The sequence below is a fragment of the Aquarana catesbeiana genome, linkage group LG05 (genome assembly GCF_042186555.1).
Source record: "Aquarana catesbeiana isolate 2022-GZ linkage group LG05, ASM4218655v1, whole genome shotgun sequence".
NCBI classification, from domain to species: domain Eukaryota; kingdom Metazoa; phylum Chordata; class Amphibia; order Anura; family Ranidae; genus Aquarana; species Aquarana catesbeiana.
This window is the reverse complement of record NC_133328.1, coordinates 410,373,642-410,396,781: the sequence shown is the minus strand read 5'-3', so window position 1 is coordinate 410,396,781 and position 23,140 is coordinate 410,373,642. Positions and strand designations below refer to the sequence as shown.

Below are 23,140 nucleotides of genomic sequence, written 5' to 3'. Positions count from 1 at the left end.
ATGTTGGCCAACTGAAAAGTATGAAAATGAAAAATATGAGCATGTACAATACTCAATACTTGGTTGGAGCTCCTTTTGCCTCAATTACTGCATTAATGCGGCGTGGCATGGAGTCGATGAGTTTCTGGCACTGCTCAGGTGTTATGAGAGCCCAGGTTGCTCTGATAGTGGCCTTCAACTCTTCTGCGTTGTTGGGTCTGGCATTCTGCATCTTCCTTTTCACAATACCCCACAGATTTTCTATGGGGCTAAGGTCAGGAGAGTTGGCTGGCCAATTTAGAACAGAAATACCATGGTCCGTAAACCAGGCACGGGTAGATTTTGCGCTGTGTGCAGGCGCCAAGTCCTGTTGGAACCTGAAATCTCCATCTCCATAGAGCAGGTCAGCAGCAGGAAGCATGAAGTGCTCTAAAACTTGCTGGTAGATGGCTGCGTTGACCCTGGATCTCAGGAAACAGAGTGGACCGACACCAGCAGATGACATGGCACCCCAAACCATCACTGATGGTGGAAACTTTACACTAGACTTCAGGCAACGTGGATCCTGTGCCTCTCCTGTCTTCCTCCAGACTCTGGGACCTCGATTTCCAAAGGAAATGCAAAATTTGCTTTCGTCAGAAAACATGACTTTGGACCACTCAGCAGCAGTCCAGCTCTTTTTTTCCTTAGCCCAGGTGAGACGCTTTTCGCGCTGTTTCTTGGTCAACAGTGGCTTGACACGAGGTATGCGGCAGTTGAAACCCATGTCTTTCAAGCGTCTCTTGGTGATGGATCTTGAAGCACTGACTCCAGCAGCTGTCCACTCCTTGTGAATCTCCCCCACATTTTTGAATGGGTTTTTTTTCACAATCTTGACTAGGGCGCGGTGATCCCTATCGCTTGTACACTTTTTCTGACCACAGTTTTTCCTTCCCTTTGCCTCTCTATTAATGTGTTTGGACACAGAGCTCTGAGAACAGCCAGCCTCTTCAGCAATAACCTTTTGTGTCTTTCCCTCCTTGTGCAATGTGTCGATGGTCGCCTTTTGGACAGCTGTCAAATCTGAAGTCTTCCCCATGTTTGTGTAGGCTTCAGAACTGGACTGAGAGACCATTTAAAGCCCTTTGCAGGTGTTTTGAGTTAATCAGCTGATTAGTTTGTGGCACCAGGTGTCTTCAAAATTTAACCCTTACACAATATTCGAATTTTGTGACACACGGAATTTTGGATTTTCATTTGTTGCCACTTCAAATCATCAAAATTAAATGAAATAAACATTTGAATGCATCAGTCTGTGTGCAATGAATAAATATAATGTACAAGTTACACCTTTTGAATGCAATTACTGAAATAAATCAAGTTTTTCAAAATATTCTAATTTACTGGCTTTTACCTGTATAAGTAACTATTGGATCTGTTTTTCAGATTCTTTTACAATTGGTGTGACAGACAGGAGAGGTAATTAGCCACTTACATCTGTGTCTCATTAGCTACACATGGTTAACTTTGAATTGCAGTCTAGGATAGATCTAGGCCAGTATAACATGTATATATGGCTGTGTGTTCGCTTAGATTTTTTAGCTTTGACTAGGCATCAAGAATGATGTGAAATGCGTTAGCTGTATTGCCTGCTGTATGGACTGTTTTTTTATGCCTTTTTAGATGTAAATAAAAAAGGTGATTTTATTGGAGTGAGGCCATCCAGACATCTCTTTACTCTATATCGAGCTAGTGCTTACTGCTGAAGCCGTTTTAAGTACTTTAAGTCCAAGCTGTGGGGTTGATTTACTAAAATCGGAGATTGCAAAAATCTGGTGTAGCTCTGCATTAAAAAAAAAAATAAAAAATAAAAAAAAAAAATCAACCAGTTTCCAGTTTTTTTTGTGAAAGCTTAATTCAACAAGCTGAAGTTAGAAGCCCAATGGCTACCATGCAGCTGCACCAGATTTTTCAAACTTTAGTAAATCAACCCCTGCATGTATGACCTGTGACTGCCTAGTGATTTAAGTATAGTGGATTTTGCACATATTTTCTTTATTATGGTTAGGCCTAAATATTGAATATATGTAGTCTTCCTGTCCAGCAGATGGAAAATAAAGCGAGATACACTATACAACTTTCGTTATTCCATTTCCTTTAGATTTACCTTCAACTATGTAGTGCAAAGCCCTGCCTGATTGCATACAAAATTGAAAATGTTTAGGTTTGACCTTGTATTATATGGTTTTGGTAAATCTAAAGAAAAAAAAAAAAAAAAATAATTGTATAGTGTGTATCCAGCTTTAAGCTGGCCATACACCATACAATTCTCTTATTCAATTTTCTTTAGATTTACTTTCAACTATGTAGTACAAGGGCCTGCCTGATTGCTTACAAATTAAAAGTATTTAGGTTTGACCTCCTATTATATGGTTTTAGTAAATCTAAAGGAAAGTTGTACAAGAAAATTGTATAATGTATGGCCAGCCTTAGGCTCACTCCATCTCCTTTGTCCCGGCTTTAAAAAGCTTGTTAACAGAGCACAACATTTACACACAAAACCGAATGACTCATCCCTAATGTAACTCAGAGGGCAGGCAGCTGTGGAATTAGATAACCTATAGTGCTCTGGGAAGAGAAAATAAATATTGACCCCAAACCATTATAGTTTCCGCCTTAAAGTCATCATTTAGTAATTAGACAACAGCCACGTATATATAATCACCTCATTTTATTTTAAATTTTCAATGTATTCCAATTTCAAACAAAAGCTAGATACAAATTTAAACCAGGTAAGCACTAGTATTAGGCAAAGGGAGCAGGCCTATACAAGTTTAATCAAAAAGGTACTGAAACCTTTTAGCAGAGCCTTCTCTCTAAACAATACAGTAGTCAACCTTATTTTCATTGCACAAAATAAAATTATCCTCTGATCCAACTTAGCACACTTCAGCTTTCCTTTTACACAGTTTGCAACTGCTTTAGAAAACTAAGTTTTCAAAACCCACCATAGGTTTCCTGTTATAAAAGTATTACTTTATTTTAGAAAAGTAATAAAAACACACAAATCACCAGCAGGCTCAAGTCTCAAATCCTCTATCCAGAAACATATGGTTTCCACAGTGCTCAAGTACTCCTATGTAATATAGCTACTGCAGACTGCTAGGCTATATTATTGGAAATGCACCCACAGTGGGAAATGCCGAGAGGTATGCAGCAACTGCAAGAAGAGATCAGATTTTTAGGTGCCTGTACACTCTGTCCCATCCCTGTAAAAGGAACTAGGATATGAAAGCAAATGCTGAATAATCAGGATTTCTGTACATACATCTTTCTCAGAACATGCCTTCATTTAACTGCATCAAATCCTTGCTTCACTGAAGCGATTCAGACAGTGCTTTCATAGTGAGTAAAGCAGTGTAGCTTCTATGCCTGTTACATTCATGTTTCACCCTCAATACTGTAGTCTAACTCTCTAAACTTTAGGGGATATGACCAGTGCAAATGGGAAGACCACCAAAACAAATAATACCTTGTGCTTTCTGATACATTTGATTCAGTGTGCCAGAGTCCCATCAATTCACATTTTATGAGGCTAAAGCAAAAGATGTTTCAGAACATCCTCTTTTTCACAAGGTCCATGCACAATAAATCAAAAATGGAAATTAAAAAAAAAAAAAGTCCAGATACAAAAATGAAGAAAAAAATATCCAGCATGAAGGTTCACAACATACGTTTTCTGAGTGCGAGTCCATATTCTTCTGGAATCTGGAGAAGTAAAAAAAAAAAAAATAATAAAATAAAAAAAAAATTGCCGCCAAGATCTGATCTTCCCAGTTTGACTGGTCACACCCTTACTCGGGCATGTAAGGGCGGAGGTGATCCTCAACAGTGCCAACCGCCCAATGGGTGAGCTGTTCCTGTGGCAGGTAGAGGCAGATGCTGCATAACTTGAAGATCGTGGCTTTGCTTTTAGGAGTCTGTAACACAAAAAGGCAAGACGTTAAGATTTATGAGGCTTAAAACGAACTGGTAGTAAGTAGTACACGAGTCACAGAATTTATCCAAAAGGGCTAGATCAACATATTAGTCAAATCTTAAGGAGGAACTGCAGTCTGCTCACATAATTTGTAATAAAAGCATCTTTGCCATTCTGAAGCTTCCCTCCAACCACTTTGCAGATTTTATATATACCGAGATTGCATACTTGCCAAATATGCTGCAGAAATCTACTTCCGCCGAGTCTGGCTGCATCCATTTTAAAATGTGGACAGCTGAAGCCTATTCACTTCCTCGAGTTTCACATACCTCCAGCTCTAAAGCTCTCATTGGCCTGCTTATGACTCACCACAGTGCAGAAATAAACAGGACATGCAATATGACAGGATGCTGTGATACTAAATTAAGATGTAGTATGGGGGAAATTTCCCACTGATATTTTGTGTTAGCTAGGTAAATATGTATTTTTCTTTAATGCCTCTTCACTCCACTGACTTTCAGTGCATTTTGAAAAGCCCTTCAGGCTAAATCTTAGTGTGAAGAAAGAAAAAAAGAAAAAAAGAAAAAAAAAAAAAAAAAAAAAAAAATGAAACAGATGGCTTTGAGTCACTTTCATGTTTTACAAGTGCATGCCAATTAGTAACTTTAAAAACACACATGCACTGCATCACTTCCGGTACCTGACCCCCTGATGAAGTCACGTGGGCATGATGCTACGCGTCGGGAGTGAGCGATGGGCATACTGGAAATGATGCGGGAGGACGAGCTCGCCGCTCGTGGAGTATAGGTTTGCATTAATGTTGTAAAAAGTGAATAAAATTAGCCATTTTTAACAATAAAACTTGAAAGAAAAAAAAAATATATATCACTATTGGTATTTCTTCCTTACACACCACGAAGGATAATCGGGCAGGACCACCATAGAGATGACACTACAGAGTTCCACAAGCCAGGCTAACCATAATGGGGAAGGGATAGATCACCCAGTTGAACACATTATATTGTCTACATATGGACTTGTATATTTTGTTTTATTTACACCAGTCACTATATATGAATGATATTGGCACTTCTAGTTGTGGTCACTTGATATATAAAGCATTGATCAGTACCACTGGTCACTAGCCACTGTGTGCTTCCACATTCACAATTTTGTTTGGTTTTGTGACGCTTTATTTGCACAATAATTTTATATGTTTAGAGAAAATATATATATATATATATATATATATATATAAATAAAATCAAAGGGGAAGTACAGGGATTATGGCAGTGCCAAACCACATGGTAGTAAAAAACCAGAAATATTATAATTATTAATTTAACAAAAAATTCTTAAAAGGTCGACATAAAGTTCACAAGGACAAGGTGTGCATCATAATACATATATTTAAAAAGACACAATTGTGTAGCGGAAATTTTGTTTACGAAACTTGGCCTGAGAAGCGTGGCGGACAGTTCTGTAGGTAGGTATTTAGATGTCCGACATGTTTCGCCAGTAATGGCTTCCTCAGGGACAGATGTTTAATACCTATAGCGCTACAAATTAATCTATGAAAGAAAATTGACAATCAGGCAAAATTCTATAATCAAAATATAATAAGCGTGCATATAATATAAATGGATACTTAAACATGTTTGCGGGCTGTCAGACAAGAACCAACCACATCCGCCCAAGACGAGCCCACATATGCCCCACGCACACGAGGCGCCAGGCGGTCCCCATCCCTCCCAAAAAAAAAAAAAAGGGAAAGAACACCCCAGCCAAGTCCCCATAGGATGGTAAATGTGTACCTGTAAATCACCAGGGACAGGCGCAAGGCACCCTCAGCAAGGCCTCAAGCACAGACTACATTCAATAGCTGCAGGGGGCAGATAGAAGGACCTGACAAAGAGTTTCTCTAGAGAAGAAAATATAATATTTTAGAATACTATTATAGTGGGCTCTGGACAAGCCTATAAGGGGCCCACTGGGACTCAATATTAACAGCATGTTTTGTCTTTAATTCACAGCATGACATGCTGAGCGATACTACCAACTGTAACCTTTATACCAACCATTGATCTAATTCATTGCACTATGCCAATCGGTAAGTGCAAGTGATGTTTAACTTTTAGCATATATGTAATGTATATCATTGACCCCTAGATATAGTTGGCTGTATATATATTTTTTTAGTTTTTTATATTTTTAATTTTTTAATTTTTAGGGTTTTTTTCACAGAAAAAAATAGTGTTTGACCATTCTCCGAGTGCTATACCTACCTCATGATCTATGGTATCCATAATATCCTCAATTAATCGCTATCGGTGTCCTGCACATTACCGGTTCAATTAATCAGTGTAAGTATAGGTGAGACTATGCGAGTCCCAGTGGGCTCCTTATAGGCTTGTCCAGAGCCCACTATAATAGTATTCTAAAATATTATATTTTCTTCTCTAGAGAAACTCTGTCAGGTCCATCTATCTGCCCCCTGCAGCTATTGAATGTAGTCTGTGCTTGAGGCCTTGCTGAGGGTGCCTTGCGCCTGTCCCTGGTGATTTACAGGTACACATTTACCATCCTATGGGGACTTGGCTGGGGTGTTCTTTCCCTTTTTTTTTTTTTTTTGGGAGGGATGGGGACCGCCTGGCGCCTCGTGTGCGTGGGGCATATGTGGGCTCGTCTTGGGCGGATGTGGTTGGTTCTTGTCTGACAGCCCGTAAACATGTTTAAGTATCCATTTATATTATATGCACGCTTATTATATTTTGATTATAGAATTTTGCCTGATTGTCAATTTTCTTTCATAGATTAATTTGTAGCGCTATAGGTATTAAACATCTGTCCCTGAGGAAGCCATTACTGGCGAAACATATCGGACATCTAAATACCTACCCACTGAACTGGCAGCCACGCTTCTCAGGCCAAGTTTCGTAAACAAAATTTCCGCTACACAATTGTGTCTTTTTAAATATATGTATTATGATGCACACCTTGTCCACTTTATGTCGACCTTTTAAGAATTTTTGGTTAATAAAATATTTCAGGTTTTTACTACCATGTAGTGTGTATGTTTTGGCACCGCCATAATCCCCGTACTTCCCCTTTGATCTTTCAACTTATTGGGATGAGGTGCTGTATCACATTGAGGGTCACCCTGTATGTATGTATGTATATATATATATATATATATATATATATATATGTGTGTATGTGTGTATGTGTGTATGTGTGTATGTGTGTATGTGTGTATGTATGTGTGTATGTGTGTGTATGTGTGTGTATATATATATATATATATATATATATATATATATATATATATATATATATATATATCTCCCTTTTTTTGTGTTCAATACTTTTTCCTGTGTCATTCCATTTTATTACACATAACTTAATTTCTGAATGTTGTTTCTTTGTATGGATTGCATGGGTTGTTACTAGAAGTGCACCGAAATTTCGGGCGTCGAAAGCGGTGTTTTTTCATTTGGCCGATAGGAAAAAACAGCCGACACCGAAAGGGGGCGAGGTCAGCCCTGGGTGCCGCCCATTCCCTCCTCCTCCCCTCCCTACTCGCCGAATGTCGCAGAGCTGAAACGTCCGGGCCGTAGTAACAATGTTCTGCCTCCTGTGATAGACAGCACACTGATCCAATGTGGAAAAGATAGATGTCACCGTTCCAGGACGACAGACAGAAAGTAAACCTTCCTCTCGGTTCGGAAGCCGTAGGTGCTGGCAATTGCTAGTAGCAATAAACAGGAACTGATTCTGGACAGCCGCACTCTTGAAAAATAGCCTTATTTATTGGGAAAATTCACATCAAAAATCACAGCAGACAAAAGAGCTGACCAGAGCGCTTTTGTCTGCTGTGATTTTCATCTTTGATTTTGATGTGAATTTTCCCAAAAAATAAGGCTATTTTTCAAGAGTGCGGCTGTCCAGAATCAGTTCCTGTTTACACTGATCCAATGGCGGGACACTGAATCCATGTGATGTGATCACAGGAGGCGGGACATTGTTACTGCAGCCCGGGGAATTCAAACCCAGTTCCGTGACACGTGGAGATCGCCACTCTGATTCGGGCACAGGCAAGCTGCATATGGCAGGCACTGGTGAGGCTTCTGGGTACTGATAGGCTGCATTTGATGGACACTGGTGAGGCTGCATCGATCTCCTGCATCACGTCTGCAGTCTCTGACCATCTTCTGCATCACGTCTGCTAGAGGTGCACTGAATGGAAATTTTGCTAATACTATTAGCAATGCATTTAAGTTTAAGTAAGAGACTGCGGACATGATACAAGAGATGGTTAAAGACCGCTTTTTACTTAACCTTTCTTGCACTAAAAGGTGCCAATAATGGCAAACAATAAATTCATATTAATTTAAAAGGTTATAATATAAATATTTTTTAAAAACTGTCATTTTTGGTATCGGTTTTCGGCCTAGTGCATCCTTCAGTTTCAGTACCAAAATTTCCATTCTGTGCACCCCTAGTTGTTACATGTCAATAGCACCTTTAGAAATTTACTTAGAAAAATGGTGATGCGTTCAATACTTATTTTACCCGCTATGTGTGTATAGACTACATTATAGATTACATGTATAGATTACATGTATAGATTGCTATAGGTGTAAATGGATTGGTTTGTTATTCAGATAGAAGTTACTATTCTAATCCAACATAAACATGAATGAGGTTTCCTTTGAGCTGCAATTACCTGCAAGTGCTGTCTGTCAATGAAGAGGAACACTGACTGGCTAGGATTGTTCAAAACAATTCCAGTCTTGTCCTTCCGGCTCAGTACGTGCAGAAGATGTTTTTCATAATCACCATGATGAAATTCAAACTTGGCCTTAAAAAGGGAGGGGGAGAGAAAAAAAAAAAAAAAAAAATATATAGGGTCACATGCATGGAAAACACAGTGGAACTACCAACATTACCAAAAACAAAAATTGAATTTAATATACACAATCTGAAAAGCTACTAAACTGGTTCCATAAATAGATCCCCTGCGCACATATCTGTACAGCATCTTCAGCAGTCTGGGAGGCGTGGATCTCACATTGCGTTGATAAGATTATCTCCTTTAAGTCACAAATCATGCCGATTTGTATAACCCGGGCCGCTAAACATTTAAGGCTCATTCACACGAGCAGAAAAAAAACACTGCTTTAGATGTTTCGATGCGCAGTTATGTGCGCAACTAAACATGGGGGGGCAGGGCAACGCTCAATTCTGCCTGAAAAGTAGCTCATGTACTTTTTTTGCATGACAGGCGTTTGGCTATAAGCGACGGGACGCTCGGATATGAACAAGGGCTATTGAAAATAAATTGTTTTTTTTGCTTGTTGCGCTTCGAGCTACAAAACACTCAACAGTGAGCAGGACTTAAATGTGTAGCCATTCATTTGAAAGAATTGCACACATTTAAACACTGTACACATCTAAAACGCAAGTACTTTAGAGGTGTGTATTTTCTGCTGGATTTCTGCCAGCTCTGACTAAAAACACGCATTCATGCAGAAAATATGCATATGCCCATGTGAATGGACCCTTAAATGGAAATATCTGAACAAGGCCTTCTGCCAGTTTAGCCACTTCAACACAATTGGCTGCACTTTAAAGTAAAAGCCTTTACTGTAATGAAAGGTCATTTGCTCCCATCTGATGCCTGCAGACATTACCTTTTTAAATTTACACAGAACACTACAGAATATATATACATTTCTATACATTTTGGTGCCTCCTTTGCATATTATTTATCAGACAGTTGTACCTACCAAAACAGGCCTAAAGGGCTCATCAGATCCCTTCCATCTTGAAAAAAGAAGACAAACAATCTTCTCTATATCATTCCGAGGCCAAAGAATAAAGTCCATCTCTTGAGTACATCCAATTACATCCTATAAGACAATATAGACATTATGCAAATTACCAGAGTGATAACATGTACTGTATAAAAGTTCTCCTACAGTCTCTGTTCACTGTGCATCTCACATTATGCTTGAACATATTCATTTGACAGCTCTAAAAACATCATTACCATTCATCCCAATGAAGGTGCATTTGGTGAAAACTGTACCAAAGATAATGCAAGCAGGACTCTTCTATATTGCTCCAAGCTGCAATGGAGGAAAATAGTCCCAATAGGGGCAGCACTTGCCACAATAAAAATACCAGTGTATGAAGAAACGTATAAACAGGTTCTCTGAGGGAAATCTGTACTAAGAATGGACAGGAATATCAGTTATATGCTTGCTTGTTACAAGTTTAGTCATGCAGCGATTCACAGTAGCTGAAATGCTAAAGTACAAATAAGGTAAGTTTACAGGTAGTGGGGATGGGTTTTGTGTTGCTGATTCTTGGCAAACGTATAAAGGGGATTAAGAAGAGACACTCCGCTATCGTAGTGCAGATAGACCAGTATGTGTAAAGGAACCTACAATATTGGAGGGCAAAATACGGTGAAAGATTATGTTGTAAAACCTGACACTAATACACTGGCTGTACTGCTGTGAAATGGGAGGTCCAAAGCAAATTGTGCAAATCACACCTCCAATGAAAATAAACAAAACCCTTTACCCTCCGCATGGACTGATAGCGAGGTGCATGAAGCTGTACAACATCCCTCTGCAGAAGCTCAAGGGAACTTTCCAAGGAATAGCTGGAATCCCGCACACCTTTCAGTATATTTTCTTCATAATTGTTAGTCATAACTGGTATAACATCAGCCACTTCGAACAGAGCCGACTTCTTTTTCTGTAGAAAGAGGAACAAAGTAACAAGTCACCACTGAGCAGACTCAATAGCTTCCAAAACTGCACAGTTCAATACAAAATCAAACCCACATAGTTTTTTTAATAGAGCAAATTAATTTAAGGTTTACAATTCTACTATTATTCTGTATGTTTAGCCGTATGGTGTACTGAAATAAAGGATTATGCTGAACTGCAACCAGTTACGTAAAAAATAGAATCAATTTAAATTGAAGTCTTTAGTGAACCTGTACTCTTTATGTAACATTTAAAAGTCCAATTTAAAGAGAAACTTGGCCCCAGTAACAAAGTGAAACTAACCCTCATATCACACTATAAAGCACATGTGAATTGGACAAGAACTGTACTCAAGTATAAAGGTCGACCAATTATGGGCACTTTTTAATTAAATCGGCTGACTGTGCTGCAAATTAGGCCGATACTTGCAAATGACTTTGTAATAGAAGTCAATGCAAGTTACCTGAAGTCATCAAACATCCCTGATAAAAGAAGCAAAGAGATACAATGTACCATATATACTCGAGTATAAGCCAAGTTTTTCAGCACTTTTTTTGAGCTGAAAATGCCCCCCTTGGCTTATACTCGAGTCAAGCACTTTTCTGCAGCAGAAAATGACATTTTCCGACCTGATACTTGGTGCTAGGAACCCCAAATTTAGTGTGCAAACCCAGAGGAACTAGCACTACAACATATCCAAGCTGGGGTTCCTAGCACCAAGTGGCCCCGAGATATGGGGCCCCAAAGTAGGTTCAGAAAATGTCACTCTGCTGCAGAAAAGTGCTTGACATTTTCCAAACAGACTTTGGGGCCCCATATCTCAGGGGCCACTTGATGCTAGGGACCACTAGCTCCACTGGGTTTGCATACCAAATTTGGGGTTCCTAGCACCAAGTGGTCCCGAGATACGTGGCCCCAAATTCGGTCAACTGTGTCCATCTGCAGCAATGTCATTTCGGGACCCTTTGGGTCCAGAGACCCCAAATTTTGGCTGCAGCTAGTGGGCATCTACGACCCTTAACTACAGAGTTTGAAGTTCAGGGGACCTATGGCTGCAAATGGACATTGTTGACCCTCTTTTCCACTTACAGCAGCTGCGCATTTCTCACCCTAGGCTTATACGCGAGTCAATAAGTTTTCACAGTTTGTGGTAAAATTAGGTGCCTCGGCTTATATTCGAGTATATACGGTATCTACTTATCAAAAGGAATGAACTCTGGTATGTAGAAGAGCTCAGTTTAACTATTTAAAGACTAAATATTTTCTGACATGTGTTGCTTACAAGTAAAAATCCAGTATTTTCTGCTAGAAAATCACGTAGAAGCCCCAAACATTTTTTTAACCACTGGGCACTTAAACCCCCTTCCTAACCAGACCAATTTTCAGCTTTCGGTGCTCTCACACTTTGAATGACAATTACTCAGTTATACAATACTGTACCCATATGAAATTTTTGTCCTTTTTTTCACACAAATAGAGCTTTCTTTTGTTGGTATTTAATCACCTTTGGGTTTTTTATTTTTTGCGCTATAAAAGAAAAAAGACTGAACATTTGGTAAAAAAATGAATTTTTTTTTGTTTCTGTTATAAAGTTTAGCAAATTAGTAATTTTTCTTCGTAAATTTTGGCCAAAATTTATACTGCTACATATCTTTGGTAAAAATAAGTACAACTTGGTGTATATTATTTGGTCTTTGTGAATGTTAGAGAGTCCAAATGCTATGGTGCCAATATCTGAAAATTGATCACACCTGAAGTACTGACGGCCTATCTAATTTCTTGAGACCCTAACATGCCAGAAAAGTACAAATACCCCCCAAATTACCCCTATTTGGAAAGAAGACATTCCAAGGTATTTAGAAAGATGCATGGTGAGTTTTTTTGAAATTGTCATCTTTTCCCACAATTCTTTGCAAAATCAAGATTTTTTTTTTTTTTTTCACAAAATTGTCATATTAGAAGGTTATTTCTCACACACAGCATATGCATACCACAAATTACACCCCAAAACACATTCTGCTATTACTCCTGAGTATGGTGATACCACGTGTGAGACTTTTACACAGTGTGGACACATACAGAGGCCCAACATGCACGGAGCACCTCCAGGCGTTCTGGAGCACCCAGGCCAATTCTTATATTTCTCTCCTACATGTAAAAGTAATAATTTATTTGCTAGAAAATTACATAGAACCCCAAAACATTATATATATTTTTTTTGCAAAGACCCTAGAGAATACAATGGCGGTTGTTGCAACTTTTTATCTCGCACGGTATTTGCGCAGCAATTTTTCGGACGCGTTTTTTTTGAAAAAAAAAACAGTTTTGTGCTTTAAAAAAAAAATAAAACAGTAAAGTTAGCCCAATGTTTTTGCATAATGTGAAAGATGAAGTTACGCCGAGTAAATAGATACCTAACATGTCACCCTTCAAAATTGCACACTCTCGTGGAATGGTGCCAAACGTCGCTACTTAAAAATCTCCATAGGTGACGCTTTAAAATTTTTTACTGGTTACATGTTTTGAGTTACAGAGGAGGTCTAGGGCCAAAATCATTGCTCTCGCTCCAACGTTCGCAGTGATACCTCACATGTATGGTTTGAACACCGTTTTCATATGTGGGCGGGACTTACGTATGTGTTCGCTTCTGCATGCGAGCACACGGACATGGGCCCCCCCAAAAAAATTTTTGATCACTTTTATTTCTATTACAAGGAATGTAAACATCCTTGTAATAGGAATATGGCATGACAGGTCCTCTTTACAGTGACATATGGGGTCAATAAGCCCTCACATCTCACCTCTAGGCTGGGAAGCCTGAAATAAAAAAACGATCTTGGCTTCGATCGTAGCGGTGAGTCGGTAGAAGCACCGGAGGGTGGCGGGAAGGGGGGGCGTCCCCTCTCGCCTCCCGTAAGAACGATCAAGCAGTGTAACAGCCACTATGATCATTCTTATGGTGTAGGAAATTGCCGGCTGAAAAAGCTGATATCTGAATGATGCCTGTAGCTGCACCCATCATTCAGATATCCCCGCTCAAAGTCAAGGACGTCATATGACTGTGGGCGGGAACTGGTTAAAAATAGCGGGGTACCGCGGGGTATTATGCAGAGTACCGCGGGGTATTATGCAGAGTACCGCGGGGTATTATGCAGAGTACCGCGGGGTATTATGCAGAGTACCGCGGGGTATTATGCAGAGTACCGCGGGGTATTATGCAGAGTACCGCGGGGTATTATGCAGAGTACCGCGGGGTATTATGCAGAGTACCGCGGGGTATTATGCAGAGTACCGCGGGGTATTATGCAGAGTACCGCGGGGTATTATGCAGAGTACCGCGGGGTATTATGCAGAGTACCGCGGGGTATTATGCAGAGTACCGCGGGGTATTATGCAGAGTACCGCGGGGTATTATGCAGAGTACCGCGGGGTATTATGCAGAGTACCGCGGGGTATTATGCAGAGTACCGCGGGGTATTATGCAGAGTACCGCGGGGTATTATGCAGAGTACCGCGGGGTATTATGCAGAGTACCGCGGGGTATTATGCAGAGTACCGCGGGGTATTATGCAGAGTACCGCGGGGTATTATGCAGAGTACCGCGGGGTATTATGCAGAGTACCGCGGGGTATTATGCAGAGTACCGCGGGGTATTATGCAGAGTACCGCGGGGTATTATGCAGAGTACCGCGGGGTATTATGCAGAGTACCGCGGGGTATTATGCAGGGATGGCTGAGCATGGAGGGATAGATGTGACTGCAATTGTCACTGAGCACCGCTGTGGGCACTACACATACAGCCCACAGCGGTGCTGCCATCCGATCCCTCCCCCTCTCCCCTCGCACTGTACCGATCGGTACAGAGAGGGGCGGGAGGAAGTTACCCGGCGGTCACGGAAGTTCTCGGGTGCGCGCCCCAGGGGGCGCGCGAGAGCAGTATTCTGGGAGGACGTCCCACGTTGCAGCCGTCTTTCGGCTATGGCCCGGTCGGCAAGTGGTTAAGCAGAGACCCTAGAGAATAAAATGGCGGTTGTTGCAATATTTTAAGTCACACAGTATTTGTGCAGCGGTCTTTCGAACACAATTTTTTTGGAAAAAAAATCCACTTTAATGAAAATAATTAAAAAAACCCAAGTCCATTCTTTTCCCGTCCAAAAGTTTTGATTACCTGTTTTTGTGCATTTAATGTTTAACCGCTAAGCCACCGCCCACCGTCATATGACGGCTGGACGAGGCTTCTGTTGTTCTGGGAGGACGTCATATGACGTCCTCGCCTTCCTGAGCCACTAGGGGGCGTGGCGCACCGCCGGCGGCGCGCGCCCGCTGCGTCGCTCGGGACCCGGTGCGCGTGCCCGGCGGCCGCGATGTCCGCCGGGCACCCGCGATTGCCGGGTAACAGAGCAGGAGCGTGGATCTGTGCATGTAAACACAGATCCACGTCCTGTCAGAGAGGAGAGGAGACCGATGGCGTGTCCCTTGTACATAGGGACAGCGATCGGTCACCTCCCCCAGTCAGTCCCCTCCCCCCACAGTTAGAATCACCTCCTTCGGTCATACATTAACCCCTCGAGCGCCCCCTAGTGTTAACCCCTTCCCTGCCAGTCACATTTACACAGTAATCAATGCAATTTTATAGCATTGATCGCTGTATAAATGTGAATGGTCCCAAAAATGTGTCAAAAGTGTCCGATGTGTCCGCCGCAATATCGCAGTCACAATAAAAATTGCAGATCGCCGCCATTACTAGTAAAAAATAAATAATAAAAATGCTATAAATCTATCCCCTATTTTGTAGACGCTATAACTTTTGCGCAAACCAATCAATATACGCTTATCGCAATTTTTTTTTACCAAAAATATGTAGAAGAATACATAATGGCCTAAACTGAGGAAAAAATTTGTTAAAAAAAAAAAAAAATTGGATATTATAGCAAAAAGTAAAAAATATTGTGTTTTTTCAAAATTGTCCCTCTTCTTTTGTTTATAGCGCAATAAATAAAAACCGCAGAGGTGATCAAATACCACCAAAAGAAAGCTCTATTTGTGGGGAAAAAAATGATAAAAATTTCATTAGGGTGCAGTGTAACATGACCGTGCAATTGTCATTCAAAGTGCGACAGCGCTGAAAACTGAAAAATGGCTTGGGCAGGAAGGGGGTGAAAGTGCCCTGTATTGAGGTGGTTAAGATTGTATCATTTTAGATATAAAAAAAAAAAAAAAAAAAAAAAAAAAAAAAAAAAAAAACTTACAAGTGCACTGATTGGAGACTTGTGTTTAATAAATGTTTAATTTAAAATATGTTCTGTATCACTTAACTGTTAGATTTCATGAAATGAAGGAAAAAATAATAATAAAATAACCTTCATGAGCAGGCCATTTTTTGCTATTTAGCACAGCACTACTTTAACTGATAATTGCACGGTCATGCAACACTGTACCCAAACAAATTTTGTATTCCCCCCCCCCCCCCCCCCCCACACAAATACAGCTTTCTCTTGGTGGCATTTGATCTCCACTTTTTTTTTTAATTAAACTAAAAGGGCTGGAATATATTTACTTTCTTCTATAAAATATAGCCAAAAAAAATTTGTCATAGCTTTTGTCCAAAATGTATTCTGCTACATGTGTTTTGTAAAAAAAAAAAAAAAAATCCAATAAGTATGTTGATTGGTTTGCGTGAAAGTTATAATGTCTACAAACTATGGTGTATATACTGGAGTTTTTATTTATTGTTTATACTAGTAAAGGCAGTGATCAGCGACTTAGCGGGACTGAGTGCGGACAAACTGACACCACCAGCGACACTAATACAGTGATCAGTGCTAATGATTTAGTCACTCTACTAATGACACTGGCTAGGAAGGGGTTAACATCTCGGATACTCAAGGGGTTAAACGTGTACCTACAAGTGTTCGAGTAAAGTGTGCTTTTTACTAAAGATCTTTGTTTCTTAAAGAAACAGAGAGCATTCCCTCTGTACAGAGTCCTGTGTTGATTGTCAACACAGTGCTCTGGCCTGTGATTGGACACAGTCGATCAGCAAGTCCCAACCATGAAACATTGGATGGGACTTGCTGAAACGCCCACTGTATACAATCGCTGCGGGTGTCAGCAGAGAGGAGGGGGTGCCCATAAACTGGAAACAAAAAGCGACATTACAGTACGTCACTGTACTCCCCTATGGGGGATCGGATGATGACGGACCGTAGCGTCCATCGTCATCCGATCCGAAAACGGATGGAAAAGTAGGGTTTTCCTCCGTTACACTTTTAGGATCTGAGCAGATGTCAGCGGACATGTCACCGCTGACATCCGACGCTCCATAGGGATACATGCATGTCCATTTTTTATCCGAAAACGGAAGGCTGAAAAACGGACATACGGACTCCCTGTGTGAAAGAGCCCTTACACTTATGTGAATATGTGAAAAACTGGACCTGCAGCATTTCAGCCAAGGCGTTAGTTGGCAGCTACTGTATTGTGTACATTGGGGCCTCTCTTCCTTGAGGCCTTAACCTTACTAACACCACCAGTATATCTTTCTTTGAGCTTTAATGGACACACAAGAATTTGACACACACCTCTATTGACGCTAGCAGAATGTACAGTGGAACCTCGGTTTGCGAGTAAAGCGGTTAACGAGCATGTATTTCTAAAAATCCTAACTCAGTTTGCGAGTGTTGTCTGGCAAAACGAGAATTCAGGTGGGGGGCGCCGGAGCCGAACAGCACCAATCGTCGGCGTTCGGAAATGCACGGAAAGGCCCGAGGACAGTTCGGCTGACCTCAGAAAATCTCATGAGCGGAGTCTTTCCGACGTCAGCCAAAGTGTGCCTTTTTGGCCGTTTGAGGCTCTCCGGCGCCCCCCGCCTCTGGCCGCATGCGGTATTGCATCCAATTGAAGTCAATGCGGAATAAATTATTTTCGTTTCCATTGACTTCAATGGGAAAACTCGCTTTAATATGCGAGTACTTTGGATTACAAGCATACTCCTGGAACGGATTATGCTCGTAATCCGAGGTTCCACTGTATTGGCAAGTTATAGTCAATCAACATAAAACATCTTAACCACTTCCCTACCAGGCCAATTCTGACATTTCTCTCCTACATGTAAAAAACATCTTTTTTTGCTAGAAAATTACATAGAACCCCCAAACATTATATATGTTTTTTTTAGCAAAGACCCTAGAGAATACAATGGCGGTGTTGCAACTTTTTATCTCACAGTATTTGCGCAGGAATTTTTCGAATGCATTTTTTTGGGGAAAAAAACAGTTTTGTGTTAAAAAAAAACAAAACACTAGAGTTAGCCCAATGTTTTTGCATATTGTGAAAGATGAAGTTAGGCCGAGTAAATAGATATCCAACATGTCACGCTTCAAAATTGCACACGCTCGTGGAATGGTGCCAATATTCGGTACTTAAAAATCTCCATAGGCGACGCTTGAAATTTTTTTACTGGTTACATGTTTTGAGTTACAGAGGAGGTCTAGTGACAAAATGATTGCTCTCGCTCGAACGTTCGCGGCGATACCTCACATGTATGGTTTGAACACCGTTTTCATATGTGGGCGGGACTGACGTATGCGTTCGCTTCTGCGTGCGAACACACGGGGACAGCGGTGCTTTAAAAATCTTTTTTTTTTTTTTTTAATTGTTAATTATATTGTCTTCTTTTTATAGACACTTTTTTGGAAAAAAAAAAAAAAAAAAAAAAGGGATCACTTTTATTCCTATTACAAGGAACGTAAACATCCCTTGTTATAGGAATATGACATGACAGGTCCTCTTAATAGTGAGACATGGGGTCAATAAGACCCCACATCTCACCACTAGGCTGGGAAGCCTGAAATAAAATAAAACGATCACCGCTTCCCAGCCGAAGCGGCGCCGTTTTTTTTAATGGAGAGGCCGGGCGTGACATCATAACATCGTGCCCGGTCTCTGATGATCATAGAGACTCCGGCGACCATCTGGTCCGCCAGAAATCTCTATGATCTACATCCGGCGCCGGCGGATCCGCTCTCCGCCTCACCGATCGTAACGGTGAGGCGGAACAAGCACCGGAGGGCGGCGGGAGGGGACGTCCCCTCTCGCCTCCCATAGAATGATCAAGCGGCGGAACGGCCGCTATGATCGTTCCTATGGTGTAGAGATTCGCCGGCTGAAACCAGCAATATCTGAATGATGTCTAACTACAGGCATCATTCAGATATACCCGCTCAAAGCCCAGGACGGTGGGCGGGCGGGAAGTCGTTAATGAAAACACAACCAGATTCACAGATTTCCTTGCAGTTATTTTAAATTGTAGCATATACTGTGATCCCCAATGGGTGTAAACTGTAGCTCTCCTCATAGGAGGAGCTGCCGCAAGTGACACAGTAACAATCCTGGGTATGGGCTAGGTCACTTGGAAGCTCTCACAATGGGGGACTTAGGCCGGCCATACACGGTTCGAATTTCAGCAGGAGCCCGCCGAGACTCGAACTGTTAATAGCTGATACACCGCTATCAATAACAACACTTCTCCTGGCAGGGGCAGCTTCCCCTGCTCGCCCCAACTGGGAGAAGACAATTGCTGATTTCCCTGTCAACGCTGTCCATGGTTGCAGGAAAGGAATTTGAACCGTGTATGGCCTTGCCTTAATTGAATCAATGTCAAATACAGATCTGCCCTCAAAATAAAGTAATCTGGATACAGTGCGTAGGAGCTGTATTTACACTTCAGCATTTTGTATCACGGGCAGATTTGCTGCGAATCTGCCCACGATTTGAAAGTGCTGTGTGAATGGCAAGTCGTGGGACTCGCATTTGAGATGCCATTAATTTGAATGACACCTCAAATCGCGGGATGGACCTGTTGTGATAAATTGTGGCAACACTCATCGCGGGAAGCATGTCGCACAAAAAAAAGTTCAGGAGCTACTTTTGAGCGACATGCTTCCCGCGATTTGAGGCGTCATTGAAAAAGACTGGCATCTCAAATGCGAGTCCCGTGATTTGCCACACAATAGCGCTTTCAAATGCAGTCTTAGTGTTAAAGTATAACTAAAGGTAAAATTTTTTTTCCGTTTTAGATAGAGCAGAGAGGGATTAGAATGCTTGTCAGTCTTTATAGCTGTCTGTACCCCGTTAAGGAGATTAACGGGGAACAGACACTACTGGTCCCATTTACCATTATCATTGAAAGTAAAAGAAAATGCCAAATATTGGGTTGTCCTCAGAAAAGTAACAGCAGGGAAAACTTCCAATGTGGACACTAGTTCTGGTGACCTGGGGGTCCCCAAGGAATTCCCTAAATTGCAGAGATTGTCCCTCACTTCCTGTTTGGCTATAGGACAGGAAGTGAAATCTCTGCAATAGGACACAGATAGCAACAAAAATAATATTTATAATTATTATAACATACATAAGAATTGCAGCTCCCATCCCTCACCTTGTCTTTGAACACAAAGGCGACGTACATCTTGAAGTCAAACTGGTCAGCCAGAGACTCTTTCTTCTTCCTTAGCTGGGAGCGTAGCCTGTTCAGAGCCTGCTTCTTGCGAGAGTTGGGGTCCCCCATGGTCGATTTGATTTTTTTTTTTTTATAGCTGGTGCTGAACGCTTAAAGACACTTGTCAGCGATTGCGGGTGGGTCGGACACCAGTTCAACAGAAACAAGCCATGTTACCCTTATTTTGCTTTCAATGACTTCCAACAGGTCAGTGCAACCCAAATCTCTAGTTAGGCAACGTGTGACAGGCCTGTCCTACTACCGGGGTGGAGGAACAGAAAGGCTGGGCAACTAGGACACAAAGTGCTGTTTTCTGATGAAACTAAAATAGGCATCATATACACAGAAAACGTGAACCAAAAACACATTTGGTATAAAAAAAAAAAAACAAAACAAACAAACAAATGCTAGGGGTGCGATGACAGTGAAGAAATGAAGATGTTCCTGCTATCAGCCTGTACCATAAAATCAAAGGCCATCCTGCCTAGGCATGTTATTGAACCTCCTGGCTCACCAGAGAAGGGGGTGTAAGGGACAGATAGGCCAGCTGAAAGGCTGCATTCTCTACGCTGATGACAGATCTGGACTTCAAGCGACCCCCCCTTTTATCTTCCTATTACCTCTACAGTGCAAAAAATAGATTATATATCGGTGTAATAAGTGGGGGTGGGGTGTTCACAGCACAGGTCGAGAGGCCCCACAATCCTGGGCATCATCATGATCAGGGCACCGAGGGAGCCCATGTGTGCGACCAGCTGACACCCCCTGAGGAGGGACACCATGATGACTCGGACTGGGACAATAACTCTGTAGGGGGGGGGGAGGCCTATCTACTCTGCTACAATGTGCGATCAGAGGGTCAGCGATAGGGGGTGGAGGAGATCATCGCACACAGAGAGATCGGTGATCGTGGGGTGGTGGGGGGAAGGGAAGGGTGTCCTAGCCGGTCATGTCTAACAACAACAGGGTGTCCGCAGGAGGCTGAGTGCAGATGTCAGGACGCCGGATCAGCTGTTTATGCGGGGGGAGGCTGGTAAGGGTGACAACTCCGGGAAGATCCATGTCAAGAAAACACCAGGGACCCCAACGGACCCCTCTGGACGTGAGCTGCACCGCTCATCGGGCTAAGCACCCTACTGCACCCCGACCCACCCATAGTCCGGAGCGGGGGGTCGTGCTGTGACAGGAGAAGGAGGAGGCGGCGGCGGCGAGGAGGAAGGAGGGAGGGAGGGAGGAGGAGCAGGCGAGGGCCTCGGTACTACGCACTTCTCAGGAAACGCCGAACTCAGCTACAGGGAACCCCCAGCCCGTCTCCGTGCCGCTTCGCGGGGTAGGAAGCCCAGGCACCCAGCCAGACTAACCACCACACCGGCCCCTGCCTGTCTGTCTGTCAGCACAAAAACAGCCAGCGCACACAGAAGGAGAAAATGGCCGCCGCTGCGTCACCTCCTGCCTTCTCCCGCCAGGGACCCTCCGGGATATACCATCCAACGCCGGGGGTAGAAAAAGTCTAAATTCAACTCTTCTTTTTTACCGCATGGTCAATTCATCATACTTTTTATAACCGCAAATATTATCACAGATACAGCGTAGGAGCTGTAAAACCACACCACGTTTAGCAGGTTCGCAGGAAACCACCACCAGTTGCCTCAGCAGCGCACCCCCGTATGGGTGGATGAGCCCACAGGGAAGACTTCACCTAGAGGCGGGGCGCTTCTCTCACATGATGTCTAGCACAGGTTTTTTTTTTTATTATCAATGAACTTTATTGGGAATCGGGACGACAAAGAGGTTGACATACACTCTCATAATGGGTTGACTTCCTGAAACAACAGAAAGTACCAACAACTGTGTCATGTAGCATAAGAGCCAGGCAGCTAAGATAGAAGGGGATAAGCAATGTCAGCCTCTGTGTTTCTCTCAGAAAAGGTTACCTAATCACTTGACCTCTGGAAGGTTTTACATAGTAGCCAACATTGTAAAAAAAATCTTCAGGACACTTTTTTGGCTGTAGGCGGAGTCCTATTATAATTAGGGGTGGGGGCATGCGTTTGTAGGCATGGCATAGGGATAAAACAAAAATGCGGGGCGCTTAGGGCCCTTTCACGCTGGGGCCTGGGGCGGGGGCGGCGGTAAAGCGCCGCTATTGTAAGCGGTGCTTTACCGTCAGTATTCGGCTGCTAGCGGGGCGGTTTTACCCCCGCTAGCGGCCGAGAAAGGGTTAAAAACTGCCAGCGGTATAGCCGCGCTGTCCCATTGATTTCAATGGGCAGGAGCGGTATACACTCCGCTCCTTCACATGCTGCTAACAGGACTTTTTTTCCTGTCCTGCTAGCGCACCGCTCCATTGTGAAAGCCCTCAGCCTCCGATTGGGACAAGGGTCCCAAAATCAAGATTGTCCCAGGAAAATCGGGACTGTTGGTTTTACCCATAGCTCCCAACTGTCCCTGATTTGGAGCAATGTCCCTCTTTCCGCCTCATTTTGGTCTGATCCAAATAGTTGTATATAAAATGCACTTTTTATCTTTCAAAAAGTGTTTCCCAGAGCTAAACCTTTAATCCAAATTTTAAATAGCTGCATTTGTACATTTTAAAAGCCAATATAAAGAAATAGGTGTAAAAAAAGTCCTTGTGGATTTAATTAACCTTTTTTTTTGGTTAATTCTCCTTTAAGGGGGTGTGGCACGGGGCGTGTTCTATGCCTACATATATTTGCTAGTAGGTGTCCCTCATTCCCATGTCAAAATGTTTGGAGGTATGGTTTTACCCCCTTCATTATCAGGCCAATTTTTGCTATTCGGCACTGCGCTACTTTAACCACCACAATACCGGGCACTTTCACCCCCTTCCTGCCCAGGCCATTTTTCAGCTCTCAGCGCTGTCACACTTTGAATGACAATTGTGCGGTCATGCTACACTGTAAC

General features: G+C 42.3%; 1 protein-coding gene across 1 annotated transcript; it reads right to left on the bottom strand.

Annotated features, from left to right (window-relative positions):
• Positions 1-2,674: 2,674 nt before the first annotated feature.
• Positions 2,675-21,675, bottom strand: LG05H6orf62 (linkage group 05 C6orf62 homolog). Its single transcript, XM_073631163.1, has 5 exons — positions 20,156-21,675; positions 10,529-10,705; positions 9,727-9,849; positions 8,664-8,798; positions 2,675-3,938 (listed from the first exon to the last, which is right to left on the bottom strand). Exons 1-5 carry the CDS (start codon positions 20,282-20,284, stop codon positions 3,813-3,815), a joined length of 690 nt encoding a protein of 229 aa, XP_073487264.1. The 5' UTR covers positions 20,285-21,675; the 3' UTR covers positions 2,675-3,812.
• Between the last annotated feature and the right edge of the window lie 1,465 nt (positions 21,676-23,140).

What these genes read in the sequence shown, in the direction of transcription:
- LG05H6orf62 (XM_073631163.1), bottom strand. Translation starts at nt 20,284, where the DNA reads ATGGGGGACCCCAACTCTCGCAAGAAGCAGGCTCTGAACAGGCTACGC. An exon ending in CCTTTGTGTTCAAAGACAAG is followed by an intron (nt 10,706 to 20,155) that starts GTGAGGGATGGG and finishes CTCTTTCTACAG; the next exon opens with AAAAAGAAGTCGGCTCTGTT. An exon ending in TTGACAGACAGCACTTGCAG is followed by an intron (nt 3,939 to 8,663) that starts GTAATTGCAGCT and finishes TTTGTGTTACAG; the next exon opens with ACTCCTAAAAGCAAAGCCAC.